Source organism: Vespa velutina, chromosome 20 (genome assembly GCF_912470025.1).
Source record: "Vespa velutina chromosome 20, iVesVel2.1, whole genome shotgun sequence".
NCBI classification, from domain to species: Eukaryota; Metazoa; Arthropoda; class Insecta; order Hymenoptera; family Vespidae; genus Vespa; species Vespa velutina.
This window is the reverse complement of record NC_062207.1, coordinates 921,649-934,639: the sequence shown is the minus strand read 5'-3', so window position 1 is coordinate 934,639 and position 12,991 is coordinate 921,649. Positions and strand designations below refer to the sequence as shown.

At 29.1% G+C, this 12,991-nt stretch overlaps 1 protein-coding gene across 1 annotated transcript; it reads left to right on the top strand.

Moving 5' to 3' along the window:
* The first annotated feature begins 268 nt into the window (after positions 1 to 268).
* Positions 269 to 637, top strand: LOC124956181 (histone-lysine N-methyltransferase SETMAR-like). Its single transcript, XM_047511654.1, has one exon. The coding sequence runs from the start codon at positions 269 to 271 to the stop codon at positions 635 to 637; it is 369 nt and encodes a 122-aa protein (XP_047367610.1).
* Positions 638 to 12,991: the final 12,354 nt, after the last annotated feature.

Here is a 12,991-nt window from a genome sequence, read left to right as displayed (position 1 = left end):
GTTGTTCTATATTTTCTCCACTTTCCTTTTTTCTTCTTTACGTTTCTTCCTTTACATGTCTCTTTCATTGTTTTTATTATATATTGGTTTGACAACTAAGTGATTGCGAATTTTGTCAATAGATAGTCTTAGCACTTTCTTTTGTTTTGTCAACGTGTTTAAAGCATCTAACCTACATTTTTTTCTTATTATTTGAACTTCTACCTTTAATTTAATAAAAAAATTATATCGATTAGTGATTTAGTTTTGTTTTTATCCCAATTAAAAAATGGAAGAACAAGCCGTGCACTTCAGACATATTTTATTGTATTACTTCCGAAAAGGCAAGATCGCATCGCAAGCACAAAAGAAGTTATGTGCCGTATATGAAAATGAAGCCTTGAAAGAAAGGCACTGTCAAAATTGGTTTGCCAGATTTCGTTCTGGTGATTTTTCACTGAAAAATGCTCAACGATCTGGCCGTCCAGTTGAAATCGATGAGATCCATATCAAGGCCATTATCGATTCAGATCGTCATAGTACAACACGTGATATTGCAGAAAAGCTCAAAATATCACATACATGCATTCAAAAAAAATTAAAACAGCTTGATTATGTTAAGAAACTCGATTTATGGATACATCATCAGCTTAAATAAATTCATTTGATGCAACGCATTAGCATCTGCGATTCGTTTTTGAAACACAACGAAATAAATTGATTTATTTCTGAAACGACTGATAACTAGTCACGAAAAGTCGATAGTTTATAACAACATTAATTGGAAAAGATCGTGGGTGATGTAAGATGAACCAGCATAGACGATACGAAAAGCTAAGATTCATCAAAAAAGGATTATGCCGTCAGTTTGGTGGAATTATAAAGGAATTCTGCACTTTGAACTTTTACCAAAAAATCAAAAGATTAATTCAAACGTGTACGTTGAACAACTCGCCAAACTGAGCGATGTAGTTCAAGAAAAACGGCTAGAATTGGCAAATCGTAAGAGTGTTGTTTTCTGGCATTATAATGCAAAGGCCCACACATCTTTAGTCATTCGTCAAAAATTTTTGGAACTAGATTGGAATGTGTTATCACATCCATTATATAGCTCTGACCTTGCGCCTTCAGATTATCATTTATTTCGTTCCATGCAGAACTCCTTAAATGGTAAAATTTTTAATGACGCTGGTAATGTAAAATGACATTTAATTCGGTTTTTTGCTGGCAAAAATCAGAAGTTTCATGAACATGGAATTATGACACTGCCTGAAAGATGGCAGAAGGTCATCGGCAAAAACGGACAATGCCTAATTGAATAAAGATATATTTTTAAGAAAAAATGTTGAATTTTCTTTCTTATTTAAAATCTGCAATCACTTAGTTACCAACCCAATACATTGGAGTTTCGTTGAATTTGTATGCTACATTGGTCATCGGCGGTGTTGATAATGTTGCTGCTATTTGAATTATTTTCCTGAGTTCTTTCGTTGCTTCTTCGATATCCTCTATTATGTTAAGTTGTATATTGCAATTTATTTGTTTATCTAATTCTTTATTAAATTCTTTCGAGTTCATTTTTCCAGTTGTTAATGTACTTGCTTTAGTTAATCATGGTTTACTGCAAAGATGCATAATATAAGTAGAGACACTATCCGAATTTAATTCTTGTAATGTCCTTACCTTTATTATGTATAGTGTAAGATTTGTGTTAAAGAAATCTATAATACCTGTAACTACTTCAATGTTTGTCGGTCAATGAGTTTGTTTATCTTTCGTTATTACAGTTGGTTTTTAGTTTTCTATCACTTTTTGTATAAGTCTGTCTCTTGTAATTATTCGTGATCCCCATTGAAATCCCTTCTTATTATGTAATTGTTTTGTTTGGGTAATATTTAGTTTATTTCTTCTTCAATTTCGAGGATAGTCCCAGAAGTACCCGATCTGACATATAGATAGCGGTTATTTGAAAATAATGACTATAGAAGAAAATATCAACCTTATAAAGCTTTAGTTTAAAGTTTGACGACGGTACGTTGTTCAATATTTATCTGGTAGCCATCATTAGTGAACGCTCTTAGTGAATTTGTAAACATGGACAAAATTGTTCATCGTTATGTGATACGATAGTTTCATTGGAAAGATGTCAGTCCAACCAATATCAAAGCGGAGCTAGATTCCACTTTAAGAGAATCTGTTTCTTTGTTTACAACAGTAAAATATTGGGTAACAGAATTTAAACGAGACCATATGAGTTGCCAAGACGCACATCGCAATGGTCGTACAAATAAGGTGACCATGCCAAAAATGTTGAAGAAAATCCACAAAATGGTATAATATGACCGTCAAGTGAAAGTGCGCGAGATAACAGACATAGTAGGCATTTGAAAAAGTATTATACATCGTATATTGACTGAAAATTTGAACATAAGAAAGCTATGCGCAAGATGGATGCCGCGATTATTCACATGAAACAAAAACAATGTCGTAAAGATGTTTGAATCAAGTATTTAGCGAAGTTTCCTAGCAATAAAGCCGAATTTTTGCGTCAATTCATAAACATGGATGAAACATGGATCCATTACTTCACACCTGAGGCGAAGGAATAGTCAAAGCAATGGACTGAAAGACGAGAATCGGATTCAAAGAAGGCGAAGGCAATTTCATCTGCAGACAAGGTCATGGCGTCAGTTTTTTGGGATGTGCATGGGATAATTTTCATTATCTTCAGAAAAGAGAAACAATAAACGGCGAGTATTATGCGAACTTATTGCAACGTTTGAATCATGAAATCAAGAAAAAATGATTGCATTTGACGAAAAAGAAAGTTTTTTTTCATCAAGATAACGCATCAGTTCACATATCCGTTATTGAATGTGTGAACTACAAATTGCCAAAATTAATGTGTTAAAGTTCGAATTGCTTTCTCACGCACCCTATTCGTCACATTTAGCCCCCTTGTGTTATTTTCTATTTCTGAACTTGAAGAAATGGCTCGGTGGTAAAAGATTTGCTATGAAGAGATAGAGTCTACGATTAGTGGCTATTTTGAAGGTCAATGATTCTCTCTATAAACAGGTTATCGAAGCTATTGAAGATCGCTAATATCGAGCTAAAAGGAGACTATGTAGAGAAATAAAGATATTTCTTCTCAAATTTTTTGTGTTTTCTTACGTCAGATACTTCTGGGACTGCCCTCGTAATATATGATTCGGTGAAATATAGCATGATATTATAAGAATTTGTTATTTTCTCAACAATTTTATAATGTTGATGGTCTGTGCGTATTTTTCTTTTACTCCTTGCATCAGATAGTATTTTATTCTTTTTTGAACTTAAATTACTGTCCTTCCTTTTGCTCTGTTTGATTTATTTGGTGTTGTTTATATGTCGAATGGATTTATCTTAAACTAACTAAGCGATGTTTCACGTATTTTCTGTAGTCATATAACCATAGACATATGTCAATCATATGTTGATAGAGAAATTGCTGTAGTTCGATATTTTTTCTTTATACCGCATTACAATTCCAAGTTATTAATTTTAGCATTCCCTTTACATTAGTTTTCAATGCGAATTTTGGTTTACTGTGAGTTTTATGATTGTATCATAAAACAATAAAAACGAATAGTGTAATCTCTTTACGGTGGCATTATACATTTTGGTATCCTTTGATGAGTATAATGTTTTGCATTTTTTCTCTTAGCATCTTTATTGTTTTTCTGTATGTTTCGACGTTTTCAACATGAATTTTTTAATAATTATCTGAGGATCATAGTGTCTATGTATTCGATTTCAAGTTGCTTTTAAGCATATTCATTTACAGAACGCTTCAATACGAAGTAGTGCTTTTATTTTCTTCACAGATAATATTAATATATTAATAATTAGAAAATAGAATTGCACTTCTTCAGCTATCCTGTGTAAACTATGCACTACATATGTAATATGTATCATGTTTGCACGAAATAATTTCAATTCCTTCTCTGCTTCTTCCCCATACTATGTATGGTGTTGCATTCTTATAACAGAATTCTTAAGACTGAATTTATAAAGTGAAATATAGTTGCATAATTTATTTCTTCTATTATTTTAGAACACAATAAGTGTAATTTTGTCGTTTCATCCTCACAAAGCTATGCTACTATTAAATTTGCAATGTATTGCCCTATTGCATTGGTCGTTTTCAGAAATCCATATGTAATGTTCTCCTATATCTTCCCTAATGGTCTCAATACTTGAATTATAGCAATCATCTAAGTATTTTTTGCATAATGTATATGTTTCAAGACTATCGTTTTTGGGCTGTTATTAAATGATTGTCTCTTTCGCCTGGACGAATCACGATTATCTAGAAAGTTTTGTATATTAATGTTCGGTTATTCTAATAAAAAAATTTAGTTTTTTTTACAAAGACCCCATATATTTTAATGTCCTGTTAATTGTTCATTAAAATTTTTTCTATTAACAAACGAAAACCATATCCTATAAAATCTATAAATAATCTAGAAATATTATATAAAAAATTTTATAAAATCTTAAATAATAGACAATAAAATAATTATGACGTTAAGTTATATAAGCAACAAAAACATTCCAATAGTATATTAAACATGACATCAGATTAGTGATGTGCAGGTTCAAAAAAAGTTTACAATCTAATTTTCCAAAAAGTTCTGCTTGATTATAAAGTTATATTATAGCATGAAAATACGTCATTGAAAGCAGAAATGTTTCGTAAAAGTATTTCATGCTATAAAATTCGATAATGTCGCAATAATATAATATAATCGTTGCCATGGTTTGAATATTTTTAATGCGATTATAATATAAGGAAGAAGGTATATAACACTTTCAATTTCGACAAAAAAAAAGAAAAAGAAACAAAATAGACAATTAACATTTTTCTATCGAATATTAAGATCTTTTTCTTTCTGTTAATATATTTTCCCCCTTCACAGAACTATTATAAAAAGACATTTCATTGAATTCAGATGCTCTTGTATGTGGTGCCATAGTAGTATAAAGAACATAGTGCTTGACTTCAGTCAAGTCAGCACCATAAGATGGTATTTCATTATTTTCTAATGTAAGAAATTTAATACTATTTATACTTGAAATGCAACGTCTATTTGTGTTACAGAATTATCTTGAATACTTTTAAACAAAAACGAAGCATTCTCGTGTGCATTAAACAAACGATTATTAGTGCCTATGGGTATACTGGAAGTGATATCTTTGTTTTCTTTTTTTTTCATTTTCTCCGCAAATAGTTTAGAAAAAAAACATTAAGAGGATGTAGGCCATGGTAGAACAAGCATTGAAGATATTTTACGTATATGTTTACGTGGTAGGAGAAGTAATCCTTTTTTAATTTTTGTGTTACGTCTTTTTTCGCTGCCTTTGATGAAGACACTGACATTAAGTTACAAATCCTGCTTTGGAGTTGATACATCTTCGTATTTTCTTTCATTAGGTATATCAAGTAACTTTATTGGATTTTTCATAGCCATTTAAAGACTTATAGATTTGATTATCAGAAATATCTACACCTATAGATCGTTTAACCAAATTTTGATCAAGAGCTGCTTGTAACAATTTTGTATGCGAATCTGCGTAAATTTGATCTAATTCTTCCACTTGCGGTATCAAATCGTTTAATCATTTATTACTATCTTCAATCTCGCTTTTAATCTCAGTTGTATTTTTTTTTTCTCTTTGAAAGTACCCACTTTCCTATTTTCATATAATCAAAACAATCAGATTTATGTTTGAAGTTGCTCATGTTTGTTTTTAATAATTTATTTAAAAATTTTATTTAAATATTTTATAAATTTATATATTATACGTTAATTGTAACTTTGCTTGAGAAATAATTTCTGATTGACTATCAACTATTTCTGTATAATTGTTGGAAAATATATTATTTTCCCTACTGGTATCATTACCAGTAATATATTTATTGATTTTTATATTTTCTTTCATCATGTTATTAAACTGTATTGATATTTCTTTATTTTCGTAATGAATAGTATTTTTCATAAAACTCTCAACATTCTTTACATTGTTTTTATCAATGTTAGTATTTCCATTCCAAGAATTTGTAATATTTTTATATTATACAAGTTATTCAATGCGGAAATGTTATTATTTATTTTTTTATGTCAAAATCATTATTATTATATTCATCGATATTACAAGGCTCCTTTGGTACTATATTGGGAAACATAGTAGTCTCGGTTGTTAACACTTTATCATATGTATTATAATCAAAGAAATGAAATTTCAGAAAGATCAATAAATCATGAAAGCAAGCATACCTGTATCTAATGGTAACATCTTAAATGATAATGGGTCACTTGTCATACCGTTTGATGGCCTCTTGAATTGGATATAAATTTGTACCGGTTGTTCTATTTCTTGTGTAGAATAATTAGACATTCAAAACTCGATTGCTGTCTAATTATAATAAATTATACAGTAATAGAAGAAAATATAAAGTTTACAATAGTAAAAAAAGTAATGTTTTGTACCTGTTTGTGTATTTGAGATGGTTGAAAATCTGCAAATCTTTCCTATATAACGTGTCTATCTTCTCTTCAAAAAATCTAATTTGAATATATACTTTTAACTTGCACTTTCTCACATAAAATAATCTTTCCCATATCACCAGCAACAATAGCATTGCAATGACTTATCACTAAACCTACCGACACTTCATGTATACCTATTCCTACCACGATCGGTCGAATGACCGATCGTAAAATAAAACATTTCTTCATTTAGAATGAAGATAATAGCCAATAGTCTAGAACGTGCCCAGACCAGATTATCTCTTTGCCTACAATATCGTATGAGATTCGTGGTAAGGAAATCGGACCAAACATGTAAAAGCCGTAATAAGTCGATCGGGCTAAACGTAAACATTTGTCATTATCATGATCGGGTCCAACGTGCACAGTACAGTTCTGACTCGGATTTTCCCGATGTCTTTTTGTCTTAGCCGGATTAGACTCATTGTTAATTTTCCCGATGTCTTTTTTCTCAATTATGTGTTATTTTTGATCGCATTCGCAGGTTCAAATATATTTTTGAAAAATATTTTCAAAAAGAAAATTTAGTGTTGATGAGGACAGTGAATATTCTGTTAACTTTGCGAATAATCATTTGATAGATATTTTTAGTAGTGATATTGACAGTATTAATATTTTATTTTCTGTACGAAAATGTCGTAAGCTTTTGGTTATTAAAGATGATATCAATAATAAAGACCATTAATTGTCAATATCATCTTCAATAATCAGAATTATCAGCTATCAAAACATGGATTTGGAAAGCAAAAAATAATGAACTGAAAATCTGGTATTATATAGACACTCCTGCCTAAATGTAGCAATTTTACACAAGTTAAGTGCAAACAAAAAAGAATTAGATATTATTAATATAATAATTGATATATTCTGGGAAAATATTGTAACGGAGATGAATCGGTACGCAGAACAAATAATAAACAATAAAAATAAAAGACGAGAAACCAACGAAACTTGGTTTTATTTAGATTTTAATAGAATCAAGATGGACTTAAAACCACATGTGATTCGATTTTACGATTGAAGATCCTAAGATTTAAAATTAAGTTAGTTTTCTTTTGTGTTTACAATATTTACAATTCTTCAGAAATAAGCAGAAAATATACGTGTAATAAGTATTCGTAGAGTCCTTGATTCGTGATATTGTACATGGGTTAAATATAAGATAATACATCTTATATCAATATATGTAGGATCAGTATATCTGGAGGCATTGTAAATATAGACAATATTATAAATTTAATCATATTCACCAATGATAACTATAAAGTGGGACGAAAATGAAACTAGTGAAGAAGAAAAGAAAATTATTATATATTTATATAATAAGTACAAAACACTGAGTGAAATTTCTAAAATTATAAGTAGACCACTATGGTTCGCAATTCCAAGAATCATTGATAGACATGGATAATCCACGAAACAAATGTAAAATCAAAATAAATTAGTACACTAACCAATGTATAATTCGAAAAATAAAACAAAATCCAAAGATAAGTGCAGTAAACATCCCTGCTGAACATAAAAATAATCTTAACCCTTTCGCGAGGGGTAACGTCTACATACGGCAATCACTTGATGCATCAAAGCGGCTGACGCCGTCTACATACGACAGTAATTTTTCGGCCCACGGAGACTGACGCCGCTTATACGCGGCAATCATTTATTAGTTTACAGCGGCTGATGCCTTCTAGATACGGCAGTCAGTTGTTGGTTTACACAGTGTTATGTCCGATGCCACTCTTACACTTAGCAAAAAGCGCATAATTCTTTTTTCCTCATGTCCACCATATAGGGAGTCATCATATCAATGTAATACGCATTAGATATAAGATGGGGATACACCTTTACATATTTTTCGATCTCTTTATTATTCTACAGGACAATACAAGTTTAAAGAAACTTATTTCTATCAATCATTAAAATCATTATATGACACATTCAAGCCCGACCTAAAGGGAGTTATAAATAAAACTTTATATACTTATATCGTTAGAGATGCGTATGACTCGCACGAGTGAATCTTCATCTTTTCTCCTGAAATCCTCATGTATGCCAAGAACGCGTCGTACCGATAGGAATTATCTTTTGTACCGGCTTCTCGCGAGTTACATGATACCCATATGTACTTCACCGATGTCATCGGGATTTATGGCAGCAAGGAAGCGATTTAGAAGAACGAAGGACCTTACCGTCTCATCCCAATTATGTTCAATCAGGAGCCGGTATCAATAGTTCATTTACTACCCCATGACCCGCGAATTCCCAGGTCTTTGACGATCGAAGCGGAATTTACGGGGATCACGAAACAAAGTAAGTGCATCCATTTTTTTCTCAAGTGCCGTGTCTTGCGTCATTCTGTGCGTGTTTGTATACTAATCTCGAGCCACATAGATGGTAAGGGCCAAAAAGATACTAATGGTCAAGAGTTAATTTGGAGGTGAACTACATTCTTAATCAGTGACGTCATCAATAAAAGGATAAGCATTTCGAGAAATATCGAAACTTCGGAGTTCTAAGATAAATGCGCCCTTCGAAGTATCATTCACAGAGAGAATAAAAACAGTCTCAATCCCGAGCGGAATTTTGCGCTAACCGAAAACGAGGCAAGTTACTAGATTGTAATAGACGGGTCGAAAGAAACAAGATTTTTAACTTTGTTTTTTTTTTATATTCAAGACATGATTCGTGACATAATAATAAAAATTTAAAAACTTTTGGTAAAAATCTGTGAAGAAAGTATTTTTCAAAACATCACTTCGTATTGAAGTGTATAAGAAAAAATTACAAAATATTCTTTTGCCATTAGAACCTATTTTAATTAGATGGAATACGTAAATTGAAACTGGACTATTTTATATCGAACATTTTGATAAAATAAGAAATATAAGTAATATGCAATCATTTGGTAAGAAAAACTTTTTTGTATATGCATACGTATTTATTCTATTTTTTATGTTAATAGTAGTTGAACATTTTAATATAATAAATGTTACAGTAATTAAAATTGCAAAAGATATGGTTTAATAAGAAAAACTTGCACAAGATTTAATCTTTATGAAAACTTATTTTAGCTTTTTACCGACCACAACGAAAAAGTTAGAAATTTTAAGTTTACCGCCAACCAATTCAACAGAAGTATATTTAAATTGTACTAATCGTCTGTGCAATATACCTGGTATTTAGGGAGAAAAAATCAAAAAGAAAGCAAGGGGAATCAAATGCATCTAACACAGTGCCATGATTGAGAAACACTGAGGCCATCAAATATATCTATCCAAAGAAGAGTAAACCATGAAATGTAAAAGAAGGAAGGACTAGCATACCTGGTGCGAAAATTTTACAATGTTACCAAGAAAACTTTGCAAGTTTATTAGCGATGATGTTCAAAATTTATTAACTGTCAATGTTCATTCAATTTTTACAATTATAAACATTTACTACTGTACTCCTGTTACTGATAATTAACTGTGATAATACAGGAGAAACAAACTGCAGTCACATATGAACACCGTGACGGGCAACGCGTAAACTACTTTTAGGCTAGTTTGATAAAAACTATAGCAGGTTAAACGTTTTTTATATGACATTTAATAATATGTTTCAAGTAATTATTATAATGAAGATGAATTTTTATACTAAATATATAATAGAAACGATGAAAATAAAATAAACAAAATAGTAACGCGACTTAAGTTCCTGTAAATTGTGATGAAATAAAATTATATTATGTATAATAATAATTAAGATAAAAAAAAATAAAAATTCAAATGATTGCTCTGAAAGAGTCATTACAAAATTACTAATATTCGTAAAGATTTTACCATTCATAAGATTTCTACAAATTACTATATTTTTGCATTTAACAAATAATACAGTTAACGATACAGACTGATTACATAAAATAAAAGTTATAATAAATTCGTTTATTCAAAAATTCAAAAATGTATACACATGGATGTGTATACATCTACACTAATAAATTATTAATGCAATTCGAGAGGGTTATTCCATATAAACAATATAATCCAATCAACACAGATTTGGCATAATAATTTATAAATCGTGGGAATCAGCGTTAAAATATTGCTCTCATTTTAAGATATATATATATAGGTAATGACAAAATAAATTCTAATAATAACGTACCTCAAAAATAGGAAATTGTCACAATGAATTTTCAATAAATTATTTTATATGTTGAGAATTAATAGGCCTCATTGTACATAAACTGTTTTTAACAATAATTAAAAATAAAACACTCTGGAGCTATGCGTTCTAATAAAACCAATATACCGAGATTTTTTCGGTACAAAATTAAAAACGGGAAAATATGACGGAAGTAAAAGAAACGTTTATGCCATTTCTACAAAGTACAAAACTGCAAAAATAATTGATTATAGGCAAGAATAAATTCAATTCAATCGTATTTAATTATTAATTATGTAAATTATTAAAAATGTACGTTAATTATGTAAATATTTATGTGAGGATAGTTTTGATAACGAAACTTTATGAAAAAAATTGCATTACATCAATCGTGGGAATATTTTCGATGATGAAATTTTATAAAAGAAAACAAATAAATTAATTAATGAATAAATAAAAGATAAAAGAATTACTCCTTTTATAAGATGTAGTCCGCATGTCCAATCATTCTAATAGTTTGCAAGATACAGAAAATATAATGAAAAGAATGGACAGTAACATTGTTATGTCAGCGTCGATTGATCTCTGAAAATGCTAAATATGATAAAAAAAAGAAATAAAAATAAAATTACAACTTCTTCAATTGAACGTACAATTTTTGTTAGTTATTATTTTATCCTTATTCTGTTTTTTTTTTTTAATCTTTTTTTAAATTAGACAGGATAATAAAAATATCCTGAAGTAATATTATAATCATTTTCATCGAGTATACAATTTTATTTTTCATTATTATCTTTTTCTCGTATTTTATTCAATTTTTTTTTTTTGGAATCAAAAAAGATAAAAAAAATTACGATTGTTTCTATCGAACGTATAATTTTTTTTGCATTATTATTGAATTCTTTAATTATTCCATATCAGTAATTTTAAATGCAATATCGATGATAACTAAAGTATAATGAACTATTAGATAAATAAGGAAGAAAAGAAAAATTGGCTGGGAACTATTTGGAGGTCATGTTCCAGTGAATTTCATTACATGTTCCGTCAAATTCAATGTTTTACAGTATCGCCAAAATCTTATTTCTAGAAAAAAAAAAGAAATAATAATAATAATAATGATGATGATGATGATGATAATGATGATAATGATGATAATGATGATAATGATGATAATGATAATGAAAATAAAATAAAAATCTGTCTGATTTATATATTTGTCTATCTGTCTTTGTCTCTCTCTATGTATCTAAATATCTGTCTCTCTCTATATATATATCTGTCGTTACCATTCATCGAATAGTTTCGTGAAAGATTTAAAATTCATGTGTTTCGGCATATTATCAAATTTTTTCTAGAATTAGAATGTCGATTAAATTCTTTTCTTTCTTTTCTTTCTCTTCCCTTCTTTTATTTTTATTCTTTTTTTTTTTTTTTTCGTTAGACGAGTTTACCATTGCGAACATTGTTACTGCTTTTCGTAAGGCAATAATCGTGCATTAGTAATTTCTAAATACCTGGTTTACTTTTAACGTTTTAATATTTCCTTTGAATATTCCAATATTCTAATATTCTACAAGTTTTATATTCTAATATATTTTTTAATTTAATTTTTATTAGCTTTATTATTTAATTTTTTTTTTAATTTTAATCGTTAACAAAAAATTTATTTTCTGATTTAATGACAGCCCAAATAACTGTTAAAAAAACTTTATCAAAAATTATCAATGTGAACGTACAATTATATATTTTATTTCATTTATTAATTTATTTATTTATTTTAGACCTAAATTAAAAATAAAATTAATTTTTAATTATAATAAAATTTCTTACTAATTGATTAAACAGTTTTATAATTTTTTTCGAATGAATCATATGTGAACGTGCGTGCGTATATGTGTCTGCATGTATTTTTGTCTATGAAAAAAATTCTTTACATTTATATATATATGAAATATATATATGAAAGATATTTTTTGTAATCCTATATGGAAGATACAGGCTATATAACTCGGATCATTTACTTTTGATTAATATGGATTTTATTAAGATATAACTCTTTATTCTTAGATTGTTCTGTTCTAGACCGTCCTATGTCCTCTTTGTATTTTTCTTTTCGTTACTCTTTTTTGGTCAATTCAAATCTCTTCGTTGTTCTTTTTTCAAGTATACTTTGTAGCCTTTTTCATCCCCACTTTCATTCGTGCATACGCATTTCGTAATTCCTGTCTCTTTTTGTGTTATTCGTCATTTTGTTGTCTACCCACTCACGC

Bases quoted from the DNA above. Each gene is read 5' to 3' on its own strand.
- LOC124956181 (XM_047511654.1), top strand. From the start codon at position 269: ATGGAAGAACAAGCCGTGCACTTCAGACATATTTTATTGTATTACTTC.